This window comes from Falco naumanni, chromosome 7, assembly GCF_017639655.2.
Source record: "Falco naumanni isolate bFalNau1 chromosome 7, bFalNau1.pat, whole genome shotgun sequence".
Lineage (NCBI taxonomy): Eukaryota > Metazoa > Chordata > Aves > Falconiformes > Falconidae > Falco > Falco naumanni.
Window position 1 is genome coordinate 28,367,940 of NC_054060.1, and position 23,354 is coordinate 28,391,293.

General features: G+C 43.7%; 1 protein-coding gene across 1 annotated transcript; it reads left to right on the forward strand.

Annotated features, from left to right (window-relative positions):
* Nucleotides 1-4,484: 4,484 nt before the first annotated feature.
* C7H14orf180 (chromosome 7 C14orf180 homolog) lies at nt 4,485-22,542 on the forward strand. The gene is made up of 6 exons (XM_040601821.1): nt 4,485-4,628; nt 12,160-12,260; nt 13,067-13,174; nt 16,984-17,107; nt 18,971-18,997; nt 21,790-22,542. Exons 3-6 carry the CDS (start codon nt 13,157-13,159, stop codon nt 21,990-21,992), a joined length of 372 nt encoding a protein of 123 aa, XP_040457755.1. The 5' UTR covers nt 4,485-4,628; nt 12,160-12,260; nt 13,067-13,156; the 3' UTR covers nt 21,993-22,542.
* Nucleotides 22,543-23,354: the final 812 nt, after the last annotated feature.

Sequence of the window (23,354 nt, forward strand, 5' to 3'; positions counted from 1 at the left end):
TTTATTCCCCTTCACTTGTGTCCTGCATTTGAACAAGAGTTGAAGGCTTTGTAAGACGAAGACTTCGGTATACAATGAATTGCTGAGCAGAGTTACTACCTCTGGTGCCTGGAGCAAAAGCACCCCTTGGGATGTTTGACAGGATATAATGTCTGCCTTGATGATGGAAACAAAAGAAGTCCTCTCGGTGGCAGATTTAGTCTCTTGAATTTACTGATAATGCACTGTCCTCCAATAAATCAAAATTCCACTTCACCCACACAGATGCCTGTTCTGTACACTGCTGACATACATGGAAATGCAAACCTCCCGTAAAGTAAAAGAAAATGTAAGTGATGTTCTGATAAACAAAGAGAGACTTCAGAAGAAGGGAAAGAGGCTTGGTTAACATTTAAAATTAACTCTCTGAAACACAGTTACGGGCAGAGACAGCTGTAAAGAGGTGCTGGTGCAGGACACATGCAGTTCAGCTGTGCAGTTCTGCACCGAGGCTTTGATGCAGGGGTTAGTTTGTACTTTAGCAAACTCTCCTTGCCTTTCCCCCCTTGCAGCTAAACAAACTCACCATAGAGAATTCGCATGCAGTGCAAGGTCACCCTGAAGAGATCTACCCCTCCCATGCATCCCAGCAATACATATTAAAATGTCATTCTGACCTTCAGGAAAAAAATAATAAATGTCTGCCTGAGCATAGGGTAGGTGTGATGGAGCTGGCTGGGCAGAGCATCTGCATCAGAACTTCATGCTATATGGAGAGGAACAGGCACCTACAGGATAGGGCTCATCTATGTCTGATATAGACATTTAAATTAGAGTGGATGAATTGCCCCTAAAAACATTTCTTCGTCTCACTTGACTGTAGTGGGAGCCTGGGGTGATGTACTGAAGTGGGGGTGTCTGCGGGGCAGCAAAAGTCAGAGCAGCTGAACCCTGCCTGACTTTGCACTTAGTGAGAGAGACTCTTTTCTGGGGTGGAGGAAATCCTGGGCAGGGTGAAAGCACTCATGCTTTTGCTCCATCCAGATGAGCATGGATTTGCTGTCGACTTTTGCCAGTTGGCTGACACAAAGAGGAGCTGGAATGAAGCTGGACCTTTTGCAGCTTTTCCAGTTTAGATTGGTGAGCCCAGGAGGGAGCAGAAGAGGGAGGCAAGGGATGCTGCATTTACAGCACAATAGTCCATGTGTGAGAAGAATGGTGGGGAACAGGACAAAAGTCTTGGTGTCAGAGCACTTGAAACCCCAAGGCAGCTGAATCTGATGTGCACCCAGTGATGAAACCACAGACTCTGGCCCCACTCAGGAGGGGACCCAATCCATGTGTCTTCTCAGCCACATAAAATCAGATGTCTGATCCAAGGTAGCCACCGTGGCTCCCTGGAGAAAGCCTTCAGGGGGCGATTAGCTCACCTGGTTTAGAGTTTTTAGGATGGGATAACTGCTCTCTCTGACTGCCTACACCTCCCCTGGCTGCTTCCTCACCCCTAAGGAGGGTGATAAAGAGGGTGAATAAGGAGTATAAATTCTAAGTGAAACTCGGCAAAATACTGAAAGCAGTTTGAATCCACCCAGCTGTTCAAAGCAGACTGAGGGTAAATTTAGCCCATCAACCCACAACAGGGCAATCCTTGCTGGCAGGGAAACCCTCTGCTCCTCCCTTTCATCCCCCACCCCCCCCTCCTTGCAGGGAGCCTGGGAGGTGATGGGGGCTCCCTGGCCCTCAGGGAGGGGTTTCTGGAGGTGGGAGCCCAGACAAACAGCACAGATTGAAAGAAACAAAGAAACCAGGCTGTGTTAATTTATCCTGGGGTCTCGGCTCTCCCTAAATCAGCAGCCTGTACAGTCAGCCACAGCCTGCCTGAATGTTCGTATATGTCAAACCCGAATGAAATGTGGACAGAAGAGCCAAGTTCCGTGCACTAATTCAAGAAGCAGCCTGGGTGAAGGGATGTCAAAGTAAAGTGTGTCCTTCCTCCAGCTCCCCATTTCAACCAGCTCTCCCATTCCAGCAGCAAGCTGGAGCACGGGCAGCCTCCTATAACACAGGGCAGGGTGTGCAGGAGCCGGGCCGATGTGTGGACCCCAGTTCTAGGCTAGGCACGGCTGAAATCCAAAACCTCCATCCCCTCTGTGCGCTTCTTTGTGTGGGCAAGGAGCTGTCGTGCGTGACAGATGAAAGCTGCAAAGCAGACAGGTCAGCGCTGTGGCAAGGGTCAGCGCTATTTCGATGGCTGCGAGATGCTCTAATTATAGTGTTGGGAAGGCTGGGAGCTGCCAGATTCGATACGGGAATAATGTGGCACACGAGCTGCGGAGTAGACACTTGTTGTTTTGTTCTTAGTTGCTTAGCTCAGGCACAAAGCCTTTGAGGAAGGAAAAGCAATGTTAAGGTTCTAATTGAGTCCCAGGAATTCTGAACATATATATAATTAGACGTGGAAAAAAACTCAAGGCAGCCTTGTGTTTATTGCACTGGCTCTGCCTCCTGGGCTTTTGGCACTGTGGTTTTCCAGCTGAGCTTCAGCCAGTTGACTGAGCTGTTAAATATCCTTCACCAGGACAAACAGCTGAGGAAGCCCTGCAGCTCGCTCAGGCACAGTGCCTTCGGTGGGTGTTGCTCTTCAAGAGGGTGCAGGCAAGTACGTGGCTTTATATATATTGCAATATTCCTCTGTCCTGCTTGCTCCATACTCCGCTCTGCCTCATTGCAAAACTTTCACGGGGTTGCTCCTTGATGTTAAAGTATTTATAGCAGCATTTCCCACAGTTTTTAGCTTGATTAATCTTGACATATCCCCCCAGATAGTTGTGAGCTTCACAGAATGCAGAAACCTTTGGTTGAAGCATCTCAGAGCGGTCATCTGCCTGGCATAGTGGGTCATATTGTAGGAGGTGGGATGAGCAGTCAGTTGACCCCGGTACTCAGCTCTGCTGCTGGCTTGCTGAGTGGCCTTGGGTGAGTCACTTTGCAACCTGGTGCCTCAGTTTCCCCTTCTGACAGGTGGAAAAAGCAGCACAGAGCCAGTTGGGTGAACTGTCTTGGAGACTTTGATAAACACAACAATCAGAAATAGGAAACAGATTCCTCAATATCACTAATGATCTACCTCCTGGGACTGCTGCCCTCTCCTTGCCTGCACCAGCTTTGCCTGTGCCTCACTGCTCCGGGGTCTCCCCAAGTTCTTTAGAGATCCCCGTGTCCCCACGCCACACCTCCACCTCTTCTGTGCTTCAGCAACCTCTCCTTCAACCATCTTTTCCCAGAAGCTCAGTGGAGCATATTACCTTCATTTTCTTTCTTTCCCCCTCCCAGAGATTCCTCCCCTCAAGTACGGGCTGCTGTTTGCAGCGTGGGCAGCCTGGCATGCCCTCTCCTCCCCCCGCCAGTGCCCACCGCAGCAGCCAGGGCACTGCCGGCTCCTCCTGGGCAGCTGTAAGCCCAATGGTACCAAAGGGCTGGCTAGGCCGTCAGGACATCATGTGTCAGTGATTTTCCCCAGCTATTCCTGCCTAGGAGAGAGGGTGCTTGTTCCTCATTTTTGCTGTAGTTATGCAAACATTCACACCACGCACTGTGATGGTTTCCTTTATTAAAATTTGAGCAATAGGAAAGAGCTGGGAAGCAGCAGCTTGCGTAATGCTGGAACACTGGAGAAGCATTAAGGACACATTTTGATCTATTTCCTCTAATACTATTCCTCAAGCAAGGATCAGCCACCTAAAACCAGAGACACTGTAAACTATGTACATTAAATACAGCTAAAATCAAATACACTGATACCCTTTAATTTTGTCCAAGATTGGGTTTTGTCAAATCCGAGGCCAAATTTATCCCAGAAGTAACTCCAGTAACAGCAGTAAAAATTGCACCAGAGAGGAACTCAGTCCATTTTCTCTTTTTTACTGACAAGCGATTTATGGAAACTGAAAAAATGCTGATGGAAGCACAAGTACAAGAGGGGGTGCAAATGCAAAGCAGTCCCCTCTCAGTGGTCACCACGGCTCTTGTGCTTTGTTCCACTCTATTTACAAATTATTAAACATATTGACCACAGCTTCATGTTTTGAAATCAAGAATCCATCTTTATTACTTTATTAACCTTTTTTTTGTTTAACCTGGTAATAAAACTACTCAACTGTGTGGTGAAATCTCGATTAATATTTGCCTTAGCTCCAGGAGCCACAGAGGCAAATGCTCCAGCAGTTATCTAAGTCAGTTTCCTGGTAAAAGCTTTGCTCTGTTATCAGATTCTGTTATGTGCTACATAGATCCCTGCTTTACAGCCAGCATCATTTCAGGAGGTAGTTTGAAAGCTTTCAGGCTCTCCCAATGATTGCTTTGCTTTTCTTTCACAGCAATTACAGTCCCTTCATTTAATTTCAATGGAAACTTTAGTGTTTTAGACCTTGCCCATGTCGCTGAATGCTCATCTCTGGATCTTATTTCCAGTCCTCAGGAGGACAGGTTTTGATGACCTAGTCTGATTACAGCATCTTTGACAGCCTTAAAGGAATTTGCTCGGGGGAAGGAGACAGCTGCTGCTCTGATGAAGGACTTTTCTGAGCAGGCCTCCCAAGCTAGGGATGTCAGTATGAGATGCTGTCTACGTTTTTCATCATGACCACCAGGTACGTCTAAAAAAGGTTTTGTGTTCTTACCTGCATAGGCCAGTGTGGAGAGAGCCTCTATCATAAAACTGCTTAACCTGCTTCTGTCAAAACGCTGTGGCTTCTTGGCTTCTTTTCCCTTATATTGTATATTTAGCCTGTCTGGAAGCTGTGGGCCAAATCTTTAGTCTGGTGTAAACTGTCATTGCTCCTGCAGTTTATACAGACTTCACGGCAGGAACAGACTCTATACTGTAGCTTTCATACAGCCCTGGTCTTAAACAAGCCTTATGACAATAAGCATATTATTTATGACCAAGAATAACCATTATTGGGAGCTGCAAAGAAATCTTTTAGCAGTCATTTTAGAATTGAATCAGTATAAGAGCAATAGGACAACCTGTTCCTCTAAAGCCTATTTTGCCATCAATGTTGAGAACAAGGCAGACAACATTTCAGGTCCCAAACAACCCACTTTACCTCCAGAAAGGACATCTGATCTGCATAATGCTGTGCGTATCAGGAAAGCTCTATGTTCCCTTCCTAATGCCATTCCCAAAGGCATGAATTAACCTCCATTTTGCTCATGTAAAGCACCTAGAATGAATGGGTCATTATTCAGACAGGAATATTCTGCAATAAAAGGTTTTGACAAGTATCTGAATGTACAAAGTTCTATATAAGCTTCCTGGAGCAGCTACTTTACTTCTTGGGGACCAAGTAAAGCAAAGATTTCAGATAGTAGGGGTTTGCTTGCACATGCCAAGGGCAAGAGCTACTACTGTATGGACTGTTGGGCAGAGCCAGGTTTCGGGGGGATTCACCCCCAAGACATCTCCAGCATTGGTTTAGTAAAGAACTCCTGTGTAAGCAGATGGCTTGAAGGTCTGAAAGCTGCTTGGTACACTGAGCGCTAGCTTCTCCTTGCCCAGGCCAGCCTATTTCCACCACTACATGCTGCCCCAAAATCCAACTCTGAACTGACAAGTGAAGGTGACAACTACCAGTGCCACCTGCTCCAAATTCTTCAAATTCCCTTTCATTTTCATCTTCTATATTGCTTATTTATGTTGTGCATCCCCAGAAAAAAAGGAAGCAGTGCCATTTTACTGCCTTACAGGTATTTGATTCCTATTCAGTAAAGGCAAAGGATTCTGAAGCAGCGACAGGGAGCACAGAACATAGTTTCATGGCCACATAAGCCCACCAGCCTTGATTAGCCTGGCACTTTCTTCATCTTCTTCTCCAACACTGATGCTGGTTCACACCAGATCCTCCTGAAAGGCATGAAAGAGTGGTGGAGCCACCTTCCTCTGGTTTAGTTTGAGGAAATCCTCTCCTCTATTCCCAGATGTGCTTTTTGTATGTGCTTTAGCCAAGGGACATGTTTTGCACCAAGGAAAATTAGAAGGCTTCAAGAAAGCACGTCTTTCTTGAGACACCTGCCTATCTAAAACAGGAGAGGCACCCAACACCTGGATCACCTGTCACTCTCTGGTAGCAGGCTGCAGCCAGATCTGCAGCATTTGCTGCCACCATGACAAATGTCATGTAAAGTCACCCAGCACAGCCCGAAGGAGCCGAAGCTGGAGGAGCAGGTGAGGAGCAGGCTGGCTACTGGGCTTAGAAATGGGAACCAGGTGTCACTTTGCCGAAACGGGTGAATGTGAGGAAAATCCGTTTAATGAAAGAAAGTGTGAAGCAGGCAGATATTTTCGTTAATTGTATACTGCAAGCAGAGTGTATTATTCAGATTATGGTGTCTTTCATTGCATCAGGAATGCCAAAATGATGAAAGGTCACCACCTGTAATAAGCTAGTGATAGCAGACTAGGCAGTGGGAATGACAGATGAAATTGCTTGTCCTTTTGGCAGAAGCCAGCAAAGCCATAGCTCAAGAGAGCAGAGTGCCAACCTTACAGTTGAGCTGTGCCCCTCACGGTAACGTTACTTTAACCAGAGAAAAATAGAAATTATTGCTCTTGTCAGACAAAAAATTTGATACTTGTGTTTTAGGATCAACTGTACTTTGCCCCAGTCTTTGTGTTTCATATAACTTCATTTAACCAAAGAGCAAATGCTGTCGCACATGCACTAACAAATTTCCATTCACTACAATGCAATATTCTTTCAGGGGTGTAAGTAGAAAGGCAGCTTGACCCAAAGTGCCCTAACAGAGATAAGTTTTGTTCATTTAATGGAAATGTATAGGTCACATAGATGTGAGTAGCAGAGGCGAAATCCTGCCTGGGTTGCACATGCAGAACTCTTCACTGGAATCAGTGGCATCCTTGATTGTGGCGTAGGGAACAACCAGGTGTCCTTTTACTTTCTTCTAGAAATGTTGTACAAAAAAAAAAAAAAAAAAAAAAAGACTTGTAAAGAAAATATGTCAGTCAAACAGAAGGCAACTTTTCTGTAAAGAAGTTTTATAGCATCCCTTGCTGATAATTTTTTGATTTGGACTGTCAGATATGTCCATGGAAGAAGTTGACACTATTTCCCTGCTCTGGCACTATCCATGCAGCAAGTGACAAATCTTGCTAAAGCCAGAAGTGTCAGGCAAAGGTGTTTCTACAGCTTCAAGGGAGTCACAGAAGCAGAAGAGGTCTTCCAGGAAGGAGTGGTGGCATCACCCTTCCATCACCTTCATTTTAGAGCTGGAAAGAGCCTTTTGGCCCAGTATGCTGCAAAAGGGTTCTGATATTTTCAAGCTCCCCCATACACAGGGAGAAATACTAACATGAGGTAAAGAGCATAAGAACACTACAGACTCAATATTTCTCCCAGAAATTTTTCCCACTTGCTGGAGTGGGCGTAATGCATAAAAGAGAGAATGCAAGATACTGAACCAGCTTTCTGTACCCAGAAGTTTTGCCTCTGTCAGAAATCAGCCATGTAGCCAGAATCGTATGATAGACCAAGAGCTCCATTTCAGTTCTCCCTTCAGATACTATTAATTCACCATTTCCATTGCTGTCCTGTGAAGATTATCCCTTACCTTTGCATTTGTCTAGCTTTAAAAGAAAAGGCAATGTAATTCCCGTTGTTTCATTGAGGAGACTGATTGAAAGGCTCATACATTTGAGATGATGAAAAACATGCTGATGAAAACCCTTCGCATCAGAAAAAGTGCATTTGATGAAGCAGAGATGATTCTGACCAACATATATTAATCAGGTTTCCTCGTCCTGGACCAAATTTCCGCTAAGAATGAAGGAGACAGAAGGGCAGAGGAGAGGGCTGTAACTGTTACAAGGCAGCTTGTTAGAAGCTGCCTCCTAAAGGCATCACGTTTTAAGGATCTGATCCAAACCTGCCAGGGATCAGAGCTGGACCCCAGTTCCACAACCTCCAGTAAAAGCTAGTTCTGCTCATCTTGGTGTGAGCAGGACCCTGAAACGCTCCTGCAGGCACGCCAAAGGATGTTCTGCTCTGGAACAAAAACACAACTTCCATCTCCAGCTTGCTGTGCAAAACATAACTGGCTTTCAACCTGACTTATCTGTATATCCTCATGTCCACAAGCATCCTTTGATGTGCTGCCTGAATTTTCCCTTGCTTAGTTTCCTCGCCTCAGCTTAAATTGAGATGAAATTGAATATAGGCTCCAGAAGCACTTGGCCAGTTTTGGAAATTGTACCAATTACTCTTTGTTAAACCTACTTGTTTTATTCTGAGAACACTAGCCTCCAGGGCTTGGAGAGGTGGAGGAAAGGGACTTACATACTAATTACAAGGAATTAAATCCAAAACAAATATCACCATTAATAGACTTAACTTCAATATAAAGTGGCTGCCAATGACAGAGGGATTTGCCACTTGCGTTTTGTATTCTCCATCATCCAAACTCTTTCCAATTCACGCATATTGTACTCATTTGGGCTTTCCTTATGCTTCGATCTGCTCTTTTCTCCATTTCTCTGTTCTTCTTTCATGTCATTAATCTAATCTAATCCCTTTCCAAGGTGACACTGCAAACAGAGCTCAAGAGCATTTACATCAGTGCCTTCAAATCATCTTATGTAGCAATTCCTGCATCTAGGTGCTTTACGATTCCCTTGGCTTCTTTCCTTCCCATTGTTGCCAGTCCCACTTGCTGCCCTTCTCAGGACCAGCTTGGCAGTAATGGCTACCAGGTTTCTAAAATCCATTAAGGACAGAGGCTCATGGAATTCAACAGGAGCTTTTTGATATCTGGGATTTAAACAAAACAGCTAATCCCCTTTTCAGGCTATACCCTGCAGTCATCCTGAATTCTCATCAGGCAAAAACTCACCCTGGAAAATGGGGAATTGTTACAGAAAGCCCCGATCAACACAACAGAGAGCACAAAGCGATTACTGCTAAGACAGAACCCCTAAAGATAATTGCACTTTCACTGTTTCTAAGGGGTTTTCTTTTCATGGTTTTTTTTTGCTTCCCTTTCTGTTTTACACCAGCTCAGCCATCCTCCTGCTGGCAGTGGGTTCATCCTTCTCATTCATGTCATGGCTGGTGACAGCCCTGCCATCAACAGCAGCCCAGATGCTTTAAGCAGGGATTCCAGTTCCACTCCTCTTTGTTCCTCAAATACAGAAAGTCTGTGGTAAAAGCTGATTCAGAATGACCTCACCCACTCCATCCCTGTCCATCTCCTACGACCCACATGAAAAGGGCTGGCTGAGGTGGAATCAGTGAGCCAACTGCAGATATTAGCATTTGGTTACTTGGTAACTCTTCTTCGATCAATACATGCTTTACATTTAAGATCCCAGTGGCAGGATGAACATAACAAATTAGAAAACCTCAGGTGGAACAAACCTAGTGGCTTATGGGACATTTCCAAAATAAAAATGCATGTTGAAGCACAAATAATAGCTTGGCTGCAATCTCAGGAGTCTAATTATGAAATGGATGTGGAATCATTCTGTAATTATTTAGAAAGTTTATTTCAGCAGCCAGAAATCCTCTCTCTGTTTACTATAGATCGTCACAAGTATTCTGCGGTTATTTGTAATGTCTACCCGGAAAGACGCATGAATAAGAGAGGCAATTTTAAGAAATGGGGACAGATCCATGCCTTTTGTAAGTCAATGGATTCATGCCAGGGATGAATTGAGAACAGGTTCTTCAACAAAGTTAAATCATTTCTAACCAGTCCCAGCAGAGCAGAAACCGCCGTGCCTTGCAGTGGGGATGTTCTCACCATAGCGCAAAACCCGACGACACATTCTGCTCAGTGCTTGTGTCTTTGCCTTAGAAAAGAGTTCCGTTCAAAACCAGCACCAACCCCTGCCCACTGTGGATTTGAAACCAGTGCATTGGCCCCAGGAAGACAATCATCACACAGAAGGACCTGCTACATCCATTAACAGAGCCAGGGCTCTGCCTTCAGAAATGAATCCTGTTGTGCTTGACCACATGCTTAATCTATTCTTAGCAAAGGGCTAAAGATCCAGGCCCGCAGTTCCTGGGTGAATGGGTGGCCCCAGGTCCGCCTGCTGGTATCGAAGGGAGCTCATAGGTCTGTGCGATCATGAAAACTTCCAGTGCAGGGTGGTAATATCTAAAGGGTGAAGAAAAAGTCTCACTGGGGGTATAACCTTGTGGGTCCTCTGCAGAGCACCACAGGGACTGTCGGTTGCACGTTGCGCTGACCGCACTGCCCTTCCGTGGGAACAAACACTCTGGAGTACACAGATCCCTGGGCGTCACAGGAATTAATGACTATACGGGAAGGAAAACTGATTGCTTTCAGCCTAGCTGGTTGCACATGCCAAGTGTTATCAGGCCATCTTCTCATTCATTGCTCTGTCTCCATTATGTTTGTTGTTGATCCTTTTTCCCCAACTCCACAAAAACACCCCATTTTGGAGTGGCCACCAGACAAGAGATCAATCATGACCCTTCTGGCCATGGAATACACGTGGAAACACAGAGTCCAAAGGGATGAGTTTTGTCTTAGTGTTGGGATTTATAAAGTGTTTTTCTTCCTAGAAGGTCTGAGGAGCAGAAACGGTGCCATACAGCACCTCATGGGTGTCCTACACCTTTCAGCAGTAAATCTGTTTCTCCAGAGGCAGAAAAAGGAAGAAAGCACACTGCTAATTATACACTGTGGGGCAATTTGCCTTTTTATTTCCTGATGTATTCCCTGACTGGTGGAAAATCACTCTTGGCAAACGCAAAACTTACCTTGCTGCCAAAAGGTGCACCTCTAAATTATTAATCAAGAGCACACAGAATTGCAAAAGGTGGAATATTGAACAAAGGCTCAATTGACACTCTGGAAGTTGAAGAAGATATGGAAGACTCCCTTCTAATTTATTTATTCCTTTTCTGTTCTGTTATCCTGATATGCTGCTTCCAGTTACCACTGCACCCCGCACTGTATGGTATTACGTGATTTTGTTTTCAGATTGTTGGAGATAAAGTTACTTCATTATTAATATATATGCACTGTGCATATCCATAAATATTGAATATATACGTGTGTGTAAACCTACTGGAAGTGTTAATAGTTAAGATAAACGAAGTCCATTATCGCAATGAGTGACTATTTCTATGACCCTATTTGCAATAAAACCAGATTCAATGATAGGAGAAAATTGCTAGGTTTCAGAATAATTGAACCAGGCCAGACGAATTCCCACAAAGGCATCATTTACAAAGTACTTTGCTTGTCTGAAATATTTATTCCCACAGAAGGAAATGGAAAAAGAGTTCATATGGTTACACAGCTATCCTCTGTGTGTAAAATTGTTTTATCATGTTATGTTTATTTCCTAGACATCTTGCATTGGGGTATTGCAGGAAAATACTGGCTGTGCAGTTAGTTCCTTTGTGTGGACTGTTCGTATTTATTCACTGAGAAGTCAATCATGTTTTGTTCAGGCTTGTTTTGTTCTTCTGCTGAGCAAACACTTAAGAAACCCTTTTCTTGTAAAAACTATTTGCATATACAATGCGCACCATTCAAAGTCTGCACTACACAGATTGTTGAGATGTACCATGGGAAGTAGCTGAGTTCTTCCTGAAAATGCTGGCATTGCTCATTAAGACTGCAGTATATTGTTCGTGGTTAAGGACTCCGTCAGTAGTTACAGGTATTTTCAGTCTGTCTTGTATTGAAAGCCTGGCTAGATTTTTACTATTAGAAGTTCATAGCGAAATGCTTCCAAGCAATCTACAAAGAATTACTCCCAGCAATTATCCACTGAATAAATCTGAATAATTAATTCATTCACAAAAGTCACTATCCATTTGTGAACAATTAGCTGAAGAAATAGAGGTAACACTCATCAGCTAAATAATTCATTTATGAATTCTTTGTCCAGCTTTGCTTCTGACATATGTTGCATGAAATGGGATCAAAGCTTAGATGAAAAATTACCTTAAAAAGAAGGGCAATGTTAAAGGAAATTCTTCCCCCTTCCAAAGCAGAAATTATCCCGCTATTGTAACTATTATTTATTACCAGTGATTTCAGAGGTTAGTGAAGTTATTTTCCTGGAATCTTTCACTTCATGCATTAAACTGTGTTTTATTCCTAATGTATATCCAATTTTAGGTTGTTAAACTGCAATCAAAAGCACTTAGTAGGAATGGATCTGTCCATGTTATGAGATTTGAACTCCTGACATCTTTATCTACTGAAACTTGAGTGCCCAGGTAACTACTAATTATTCAAGCATTTACAACCATTACTATCAATATAATTAACACATTGTGGGATAAAAGTGACAATGAAATTAGCATTCCTAGCATTTGGATAGCAATCTTTCATGAAAACATTTATAAACAGCCCAATTATTTTTTAATCAAATGAACATAAAAAATTGTTTACATTTAAGTGGAATCTAGAATTGAAAAGAAATGGTTTCTGGTATCAAATATGATAAATGTTGTCTCCATATGTCCACTTCTTGAAAACATCAAAGCCCTTTGACATTTTTGCAGTGGTTTTTTTTTTAAGAAAATAGCAAAAGGTTTCTGCCTAATTGTTTAGAAAAATGTGAGGGTTTTTTTCAATACAACAAGATTTAGTAAAAAAGATAGGAACAAGTCTTTTCATTCATGTCTAAAAGCTCACGAGTTCGATGTTGTTCTTGGCAGGAATAAGGGGCTGCACAAGCTTCTTATGTGCCTTGCTGGATGACACTAGTAGAAATAAATGACACAATTCACACGAGAAAGTCAAAGCTAGATGAAGTGTAGAGATTGACTTCCCTCTTCCCACCTTGATCAGTGTAGCTGGCCAATGTAGGCACGTAAATTCACTCCTACATTAATTAGTAGCAAGTGATTATCACAGCAGGAGGAAGAAGGAACCAGAGGAGAAGCTAGGGACCATGGTTTGGAAGGCTTTGTCACCTTCCCATCTAGGATCTACCGTGAACAAAATTTTGAAGAATTACTTTTCGCCACCAAAAGCTCAGCTTAGATATCCCAAAATAACTGCTGTGCAACACTTGCAGGACACACCAGAGAGGGGATTTTGAGAGCGTTTCACAAGCCCTGCAGCTGTGAGCTGGTTGCAGCATGAGGAAAAGCCCTCCATCACCTCCATGTACAGGAAAGAGAAGGTAAGGTTACTGGTGTTTAGATATGGTGCATTCAGTGAAGATCCCCAGGCCAGAAAAATCTGTTCTTCTCCATGTTGACAGTGCTTTCACTGCTGGAAAGGGAAGGGCTTGAGGACCACAGCCCCTGTAAGCACTGCAGACCCCTGCAGGGGCTGAGCTGGAGGAGGGCAGCTAGGCTCAAGGCATTGCTGACCCCCACATCAGCCACGGATGCCTCCTCTGATGTGTTGGCCCAATTTTCTCTGGGGTTTCTGGATCTGGAGGACAATCCCAATCCATCCCATCTACTCACCCAATACCCAAACCCCTGAAAGAAAGACCGAAACAGTGAAGCCCACAAAGCTGCTGGTGCCCTCTGGTTCCTAGTGCCAATGTAAGCACCTTGCAACCCTCGCTCCACTGGGTAGGTGCAAAACGGGGGCCAGTCTGAGCATGCCATGAGAGAATCCATCCAACCACCTGGAAAATAACACAGAACTGGAGTGCTTTAGACATGTCACAGCAAATAAATAGCTCCAGGATAAAAACAACAAAAAAACCTCAAGCTTGTGCTCGTAGAGACAGTAAAGCACAATATTTCAGCCGTCATGGCAGGTGTTTCTGACTGGAAATGGTATATTTGATGATGACCAGCCTTCAGCATTTGACAAGGGGCTGTTAAAGCCTCTTGAACAGTAAATCATCTCTCTTCCTATCAATAATCTTATTATAATATCTGTAGAAATGTCTAATGTTAAAACCCCACTTTATTACTATAATAATGGATCTAATTTGTAAAACATATAAAGTGAGGCCATAACTGTACTGGAGGGAGATGTATGTGATCCCACTACATCTATATCATTTCCTGATGGCTTTACCCACATATTTTGAATGGGAGAAGGATTAAAAGCAATCCCACTGGAAGGATTTTTGAGATTGGGAATGGCTTCTGGAAGGGAGATCCATGTGATCACAGAAATGCAGCAATCATTATTAAAAGAACAGCCTTGAGTTCACGTTACACACGTAAATATGTAGGTGTTTATCTGTGATTTGCTCCATTCAGGCCCTTTCCAGTTGTCAGGAAAGCCCTGCTTTCCAGCTGCACAATCAGTATTAGCACTATGTGCTATTTTTGGTTACGGAGTACATTTCAAGTCACGTCATCCTTCCCAAGCCAACACTGGTATGAAGGGTGGAAATTCTTCCTTCCACTCCTCTATCATTTGCTGCTGCTCCCATCTGCTCAGTGGCACTGCCTGCCTGGTCCTTGCTGCAGAGGGATCTCCAGACGCTTTCCCCTAGTCCTTCTCATTTTGTCAAGCGAGTAGCTTTCCAACCGAAGCTTTGTGTGGGAGGCTTCATGTTGGCATCCAGAGTACATGTCCCAAACATGTCCAGCCCCACCTTCTGATCCTAGTGCAGAGGAGTTGCCGGTAAGTAATCTCTTTGTGGGTGATAGAGTCCTTGTGTCTAACGCCCAGAGCTTTTCACAAATGGGTTGTTTTTAAGGGTATATAATTTCCCAGCTAGCACTTTGGTAGGTTTCCACCTCTTGTCACAGTATGTTAACACCAGGTTTCTGTCTGAGGGCAGCATGCATCATCTGGCACTCTGCTTGATTTCCTTAAGTTATTAAAGTCTAGTAAATATTGTAAATACCACTTCCCTTTTAAGGTCTCCCTTGGCTAGGTGTTACCCAACCAGATAGTTGTTTAATGTTTTTGTTTTCTGGTGTGATGTTGCTGTTAAGTGTTTGGAAAAGTTCATATGGACCAAAGCCACACTAGGAGTTATAAATCTCTTTAAATATTTGAAGTTCAGTTTCTCTGGTTGTGACACAGGAGGAGCTCTCCTAGCTAAAGCTATAACCACCAGTAGTCTGAACTGGGCTGTCCCTCCCCAAACCTGTTTCATTTTACACAGACTAGTTAAATATTCATTATGCCAGAAAGTGTCTGTGTGTGTGTGTGTGTGTGTGTGTGGCTGTAGCACAGTGATTAGGGCAGTCACCTGGTAGATGAGAGGTCCTGTTCCCAGTGACTGCTCCAATGAATATTTAAGTATTTCATATTAAGTATTCATTGGAGCAAGGACAAGAGCAGACTTCTCCCACCCCCAAGGGAGCACCCAAACACCAGGCTGTAAAGTCTTTCTTTCATTCTTTCTTTCTTTAGCTCAATGAATATTTAATTATTCAAGGCCAAACAAGACAGCTTCAGTGGCAGAGACTGAGATTCCCTGCTCCTATGTGTGCGCCACAGCCTTGATGATGAGGGCACGTGGATAAGAGATGTGGGTTCATATTCCTTTGGACTTAAAAAGAAGTTGGATCCACATCTCCCATACCCCGGATGGGTCTTCCAGCTTCTGAGCTGCTGAATAAAGCACACAAAGCTCCAACACACACTGTCCCTGGTCAGGAGACAGAGGTGGTACGGGTTCTTGTATTATCCCAAGATCAGAGAAAGCATCCTTACCAGTGACTAGTTAAGCCAAAATCTGGTTTATAAATCCCTCAGGAGAACATGTCAAAGCTGAAGATGTTCTTCACTCCATGGCAGTTCCTGCTGGCTATGTTTATGTGCCTTTCTGAGATTATCCAGTGTGACGTGTAGGGAAACCCACATCTCCTCTGTGCTCTGAGGTCTGACACTCCCAGACTGTAGCTAATGGGACTTAATCCTGCTTCTGCAGCCCCGGGGGGGGGGGGGGGGGGGAATGAAATGGTGAGTGCAGGGAAAGCATTGGAAGAGAAAAGCGTGCAGCAAGTGTATCTGAGTCTACAAATGGGCAAAAATAGCAGGCACTGAGGAGCAGGAAGATTAAAGCAGGAAGAATAACATGTAGGAAGAAGCATGCTATCACTGAGTGGGGAAATGACACAGAAAGGAAAAAAAAAAAAGAGTGAGGACAGTGACCAGAAGGAGAAAAACCATCTGTGAAACAATATCCCTTACCTTGCTAAGGAACAGGGGGAAGGGGGAGAAAAAGGTAGAGGTTATTTCAATCTTAAAGTAAAAATAAAATGTGGAGAATCTCTGCCACCCACTGAGGTCTTTGAAAAGTAGATTTGCCACCTGCTTTCCACTTCCAGAGGGCAGTGGGGGCCTCTGAACTGAGATGCCTTGGATTCACTTTGGGGAATTGACTGTGGGAGCATTCCTATGCAGGAAGAGGGACTTATCATTTTTTATTATTGCAGCTATGTTTCTTATCATTTAGCAGAATCCACAGCAATCTGATTCTGTTACCAGAGAGTGTGTGTGGCTTCCAAGCAAAAACCAGGAGAACAAGATAATTGTAATATAGAAGTGCAAACAAATTGCCTTTTTGTACCCATCAGGATAATGTCCAACCCCCATACTGCTGCATAGCCTCGGTTGTCAAAATGGCAACACCACATTCAGAATGGGGCTTCTTAGCTTAGAAGAGCATTTCAAAGGTGCTCCCAATGATATGGTTCATATATTTCATATCACATTTATGCCTGTTTACCCCAGGGCTGATGAGCAGCCACCTTCAGTAACTGTTCACTGCAATTGAGAGAAATCCTTTCTGAACACTTTGCTGTCTGTTACTTTAACCAGCCTTTTTCCTAAGAAGACAGCTTTAGAGTACCAAAGATCTATGACAATGAAGGAATATCCATATTGTCTTGCTATAAATATTACAATGGTCTGACTATAAATGTCCGAACAGATGTGTTTCACACCATGTCCTTCGAGGGACATGGTAACATAGCCTCAAAAGCTCAAAGCTTCACCCAGATGCATTACTCCAGTTTGAACGGCCCTGTGTTTTGTGTTTTGTGATTAACTCTTTAGACAGATGACAGTAGCTATCCTCCTTCAATACTGAGAAAAAGGCCACCTGTGGACCAAGCCGTGGGGGAAAAGCGGAAAGCAGAGAGAAGGGTTCGATTTCGTGAGCCAGAAGTCACTGAACATGGTACGCTCAAGCTATTAAGCCTTTTGTTATGACCTTCCTAGCTTCTAACATGCACCCTGTCTGTCCACATCAGCTGCCCCCTCTGACAGCGTTATTTGGCATTTTGAGCTCAGCACAGAGGGGAGGACAGACAAGATTTGCTCTGTGCACTGCAGGGTTGCATCTGGTCCGTTTGCTTGCCTGCCCTGGGAGGAGACAGGCTCCTGCATCCTTTAGAACAGCCTCAGGGCTGTCCTCACAGCGGACTCCTCAGTCAGGGATCATTGTAGACCACAGGTTTGGCTGAACCTCAGGTCCACCCCAGAAGAGAAAAGGATCTCAGACCAAATTTAAACACACTTATGTCATTCCGGGTAACTAGGATGTAATGGCGGGGAGAGAGCCAGCCCTTTCATGCTTCTGAGCAGCATGCATGCCACTGGATACAATAGTGAAGGTCTGAGCCCAGCTGGCCCGCTGGGGTTAAAAGCAGCCAGGACATAACCATTTCTGCTAACAGGGCACCCAAGGAACGGTACAGCTAACGCAGCCTCTGGTCTTTCACTCCTGAGCCAAAATACGTTTGCAGGTAGGTCAGGTGGGAGTGACCTTAAGCACAAGTCTAGCAGAAGGGTCCAGTTTGCAGTTCTGCACATGCTATATAAAACCTGTAACCAAGAAAGAACTGTTGTTTCATTCTGATTTTCACAAACTGACCCAGCTAAGAAAAAATGTATTTAGTGGTAAGGAACTACAATTGTATTGTTTTGATATGTCTGTCAGTAAAAACGCAGGTGACAGAATGGTAAAATTTCTGGGTCAGCCACCTGTTTGGGCTGCTACTCAGCTGAAAACAAGGCTTGGTGTCTGCTGATGTGTCTGTAAACAGACCTCTCAGAGGTTTTGCAATACATTATTTGTGGTGCCTCCTAATGCAGAAAGGAAAAACTGTTTCTTGATAAGGTTGTTGACATGGCCTGGGCTTTCCCATCAAAACTGAACTCCTGGCAAGACTCAGTGAGTCAGCTCTAAACTCTTCAAAGCTCATCTAGCTGCTCCAGAGCAAGCTTTTGATAAGAGTGAATACCTCCTTCAGCTCCCTGACAGAGTCCGTGTCCCAGACTTAATCCTGCACGGGCCATCCCGCAGCCAGTCCAGCCGGGGGGGACCAGGTTCATCACCCGCTGGCTCCCGGTTCAGCACAGCCATGCTTGAGCTCCAGGGAGCTGCAAGGACAGAGAAGACTCCGGCTCTTTTCCATGAGGACATGAGAAGACATGAGAAATATCCCACCCCGTAATTCATACTCTGTGTTGCAAACAGCCTATGATTTAGATGATTTGCTCTTCACCCACACAATGTCATTAACATAAAGGTGGGTAAGGGGAAGGCTGGGTGCATCACTCAAAGTTTTCCATTCTCTGGACTTTTTGTCCTGGGTTGTGTCTGGGCCCCAGCTGCCAAGCAGAGGCAGTTCCAGGATATTGTTGGATGAAAGTTGCATCTGACAGTGGGTTTTGCTTTCTTAACTTTCATACTTCTCACAGTCTGTTGGTCTTTCTAGAAATGCTGTGGAATAGAGAGGGCTTTTCCGCAAGAGCTGACTCCTCACCTCCCTGCAACAGCAGTAATCTCTGTTTCTGACCCCCCCATACAACAGTTTTTCTCACTTTCCTGAACTGCACCTACACCTGCATGTTTGCACAGAGTGGGTAGATCATCATCTGACATAAATCTGTACAGCCAAAAGCAGTGTAAGAAGTGGTCCAGCATTTACAAGGCAACAGACAATTTCAGAGACACTGCTCGGTGCTTCCTTTCTTATTCATCTGCTGCAAAAAGACCTTTCCACACTTGTAAGAAAATGTTCATTCTGTTTTCTAGCCATTGCCTGCTGTGACTACGTAGTGGGTAAGTTGAAGATCCACATTATAACCGTGAGCCATCCGTGGCACTAACCTGAGTTTGCTTTGCGGCTGCAGGGATACACTGTGCAAATACAGCCTCTGTATACCAAACATTTCATACACTGTTGCTTTTTCTTCTCAGCATATGAAGCGCAAGGTGTTGATGAGGTCTGTGCAGTATTTTAAGCAAGACATCTAGTAAAACAAATAGTGGAAGCAAAAATGAAATCCCTGAAGCTATTTTTAATTTAAATATAATTAATATATTTTATGGCAATAAAATAGGTACAGGTTTTTCACTATGATATGCAGGGAAAGCACCCCAAGCGAAACAATAGTTCTGCCTGCTGACTTTCATGTGTGGGGAACAGACAATTCATTTATATGCTGGCAGCAGGATAGAAATAATAAAAATAGTCTGTTTTTTCCTTTTTTGTTTGCAAGGATGTTTGAGGCCAGGCAGCCTGACAGAACCTCAAGCAAATATGTGTATCTGGATGTCCTTACGATGGTGATCATTTCTAGAGGCCCTGGCCCACATCCAGCCCCTGCTGCATGCAGTGCAATAAGGGGAGAGCAATACATATATACATACATGTATGTATACACACACGCAGAGCCATAGCATTGGGCAGCCAAAGGGCCTCCCAAGCAAAGGTCCCCATATCCCCTGGCTGTTGCTGTTGCCCAGGAAGAGGTTTGTAGGCTCATGCCAATGGCAACATCAGCTAAGGCAGTTATTGTGCTAGGAACGAGGTACTACAGGCAGGAACAAGGTAGTATAGGCAGGAAAGAGCCAGTTGGAAAAGGAAAGCCCAAATATCCACCAGGTGACAGTGGAAATGTGTGTCCAAGACAGGAACTGAACCATAATGTCCTGCATCCCAACCCAGATGAGCTGCCTTTTGCTTAGACTGGGCACATGGCTAGGGCTGAGCGTGCTGTTCCAACAAGCAATGCAACTAACAGATTTAAGCATTAATTTTCTATTTGTAATCTAGAAAAAAGCAAGTTTACCTTTAAGCACATAATTGTAGTGATGTGCTGAAGCTGCTGTGAGCAATAGCTCATCACTCTTTTGTGGGTGGGATTATTCTTCCACATTATCTCTTATTCTGTTCCTGGACTGAACATATTCCGTAATTGACAGGATACAAGGAAAAGCCAAATTTTCATCTGAGATCACCTACAAATTTCACATGGAAAGTAACTTTGGCAAGACTGAAAAAGGTTGTAAGTACTTGATAGAAAAGGGCTGATGTGGAAAGCTGTTTAGCTCCCCCACCAAAGTCTCACCATTAGCAGGTATGCTCATCAGGCAGGCCCCAGGCTTTGAATGGCAAGTCATCACCCAGGTGAGAACTGTATCATGTGGTGTGAGAGATCACACAAGGGAAATACCAACTTCCAAGTCACAAATCTCTGCAAAAGCAGAAAATGGTGAATAATTCCCTGGCTAAATACCTTCATATAAACCATTCCTAGAATAATGCCAAATAAACAAGTTTATAAAAATTGAAGTCTGCTCATGGATAATTTGCAAACAGAAAGAAGGGCTAAATTCAAATGAATAAATTATTTGCTGCAAATAATTCACTCGGATCTATTATGGGACATTGATTTCGTTTCTGGTTAGCTATAAAATGACTGCCTATTAACATTTTACCTTCTCCCCATACACTTTTTGATACATTATTATGTGTTTCTTGCTTGGTTTTATGACTTTTACCTTCCTCCCTGTACATCTGTATGACAGTTTAATTGACTGCTGTGTATTCCAGGGCTCATAGTAGAAGCTAATTTAAATATGTTACAGCTAATGTTGGCCCTTTACCCATAATAATACACACCACATTTTTATCTCCTTATTGATTATGTGCGTATGGCAGGAAAATAGCTGCACACTACGGATTTTTATTCAGGCATGAATTTGGCTTTATACTGCATGTTTAATACGCAAAGTGCTTTGTAAAATAATACTGACTGTGCAATGGCCATGCAGTCAAACAGAGCAGCCAGATCTGAATCAGACTGGATCCCCGGTACCCATGGTGGGATACGTGCATGCAAGGGCTGGGGCACGGATGTCGGCAAGCTAAATGTAGCCCATTGATCTCCACGCGTGTACTGTGTGCCTGACCTATGGCACTTTAAACATACGTGAACTATATTTTAAAGGCAAGAAAACTGTTTACAGTGCCCTCCTCCTTAAGACCCAGTGCAGAGGATGTTCCAGTGTAATTAGCACACCTAGCACTTAGAGAGAGGTTAAAACTACCAGAGCTTACTAAATATGCCTCTCGGTTAATAGAGCCATGTTTTGGTTCTTACTGTAATTAACAGGAGCCTCAAACAAGCTGCACTAGCAGGGAAAAGGACAGAAACCTAGATCTCCTCTCTTTTATGGAACATTTGTAAGCATTAAATAATTAGATGAGGTAGCTTAATATTCTCCTAGTATTTAACTTAACATTTAGCATAAAGGTATAAAAAATAATTGCTGGAGGGAAACTTCAGATCACGCATTAGCTATGGTAATCCTGTTCTTATTGTATATAATTAAACTCTTTAAATGCTCCATTAGATGAGATCTTTTATACTCAACACCCTCCATCAGGAGGTGTGACTCACTATCACTGAACTGATGCCTACAGAAGTACGCACAACCAGAGCCTTGTGTACCCCGCTGTTCCCAGAAAAGTGGGACAAAGGCATCAGCGGGGGGTCAAATTTAGGAAGTGTTTAAGATGATACTAAAATAATGCTGCTTTCTTTTTTCTCCTCATCACCGTTCAGTAGATGACAGGTCATCATCTGGATTGCCTGTGCTCCTGTGGCTCTCATTCTGTGCAGTGCTGATCCTTGCTGTGAGTCTCTACTACACCAGCATGAAGCAAGATGTCAAAGTCCTGGAGGAATTTAAATCCCGGATTGTTATCTTCTTTCTTCAGATAAGACATATTGCTCAGAAATGCTGGAGCTGGTTTATGAGGCAGTAGCAATATCCTCCAGCCTGTCAGACATCTCAGAGCACTGCTGACCAGCACATGGCTGTGCAGAGCTCCCAGTCTACTCCAGCCACACGCATGGAACATGTGAGCATCCACCTCAAAGAGCAAGAAAACCACCCCTGTTGTGCACTGTCCAGCAGCCACTTGTTCTCCTTTCTTTTTTCTTTGTTTTTTTTCACATTAGTGGGCAATAATGCTAGTGCCTTGAGGTCCCACCAAACTCATGCTCCATCATCCTGAACAGCAAACAAGTATCTGAATTTTGTACCCCAAAGAGCTTACAAACTGCTGATACAAAGAGCTGAAGTCAAGAAATACATTGATCTATGCAGACAGCAGCAAGCTCTGAATACAAGTCTCCTGAGTCTCAAGTCAAGGCTCTGAATACCAAACCATCTTTCTCCTCAAGTCTCCTAAGAGCTGTTCTACAAAATTTAAAATAAAGCTGAGCTGTTGAACAAACACTGCTCTGGTGGCCAAAGGCTTGGCGAGCTGCTATATTTATACACCTGAAACTATTGTTACTAAAATCCCCACAAGTGGCTTTCTTGTTTTCCATCATACATTTTATTCCTCCATAGGCACAAGCTGTTTCTTGATGTTTCACTTGATTCCCAGGTGTGAAAAAGAACAGGAAAACTCAATTAAACAGTACATAGTTTATTTGCCTAACATGATAAATAGCAGCATTGAATCCCAGGGTAATTACCAAATTAGCAGTTTAATCCTCTGGGTTTGATTCAGTCCATAAACCTCACAAGCTGAGCTTACAAGATTCATGATCGTTGTATTCAGTCAGAGGTTACGCCTTTATGCTTGGGTCTTCAAGGCCTTATGTAGTGGTAATATGGACTGTTCATCAAGCTGTGGGAGGCAAAGCCCCTTTTTCTCTCCATTGTCCCACCATAGCATCTACCTCCCTGAAGGGAATCCCTTTAATGGAGATCATGCAATCCATGTGGAATGGTGCTTTGAGCGTCTGGGAGGAGAACAACTGAGTGCAAGTTTATGAGCTTCAGCTGTGTTTTCTTCCTATATAAAACCAGCACAACCAGCTTTTTAGGCCTTAGATTCTTGTCAGGCAGCACTTGATGTGTGTTTGGATTTATTTGGTATGATAAAATTGACATCAGAACCCATAACAGCTGAAGAAAAGAAAAGAAAAGAAAAAGGGGGGGAGGAAAGAAAACACTGAAGAGAAGATGGAAGAGATGCCTGCAAGGCCTTGAATTCCCCTGACTTTGCAATCCACCAAAAGAAAAATGGTGCTTTATTTTTAAGATATTTGGGGAAAAAAAAAAAAAAGGTCATACCTCCATACCTCTGCCCCAACAACCTTTTTCCAAGCAG

Excerpts from the sequence above, each read along its gene's own strand:
- C7H14orf180 (XM_040601821.1), top strand. Across the intron at positions 17,108-18,970 it reads GCCAGAAGTCACTGAACATG|CCATTGCCTGCTGTGACTAC; the intron begins GTACGCTCAAGC and ends TCTGTTTTCTAG. Across the intron at positions 18,998-21,789 it reads CTGCTGTGACTACGTAGTGG|TAGATGACAGGTCATCATCT; the intron begins GTAAGTTGAAGA and ends ATCACCGTTCAG.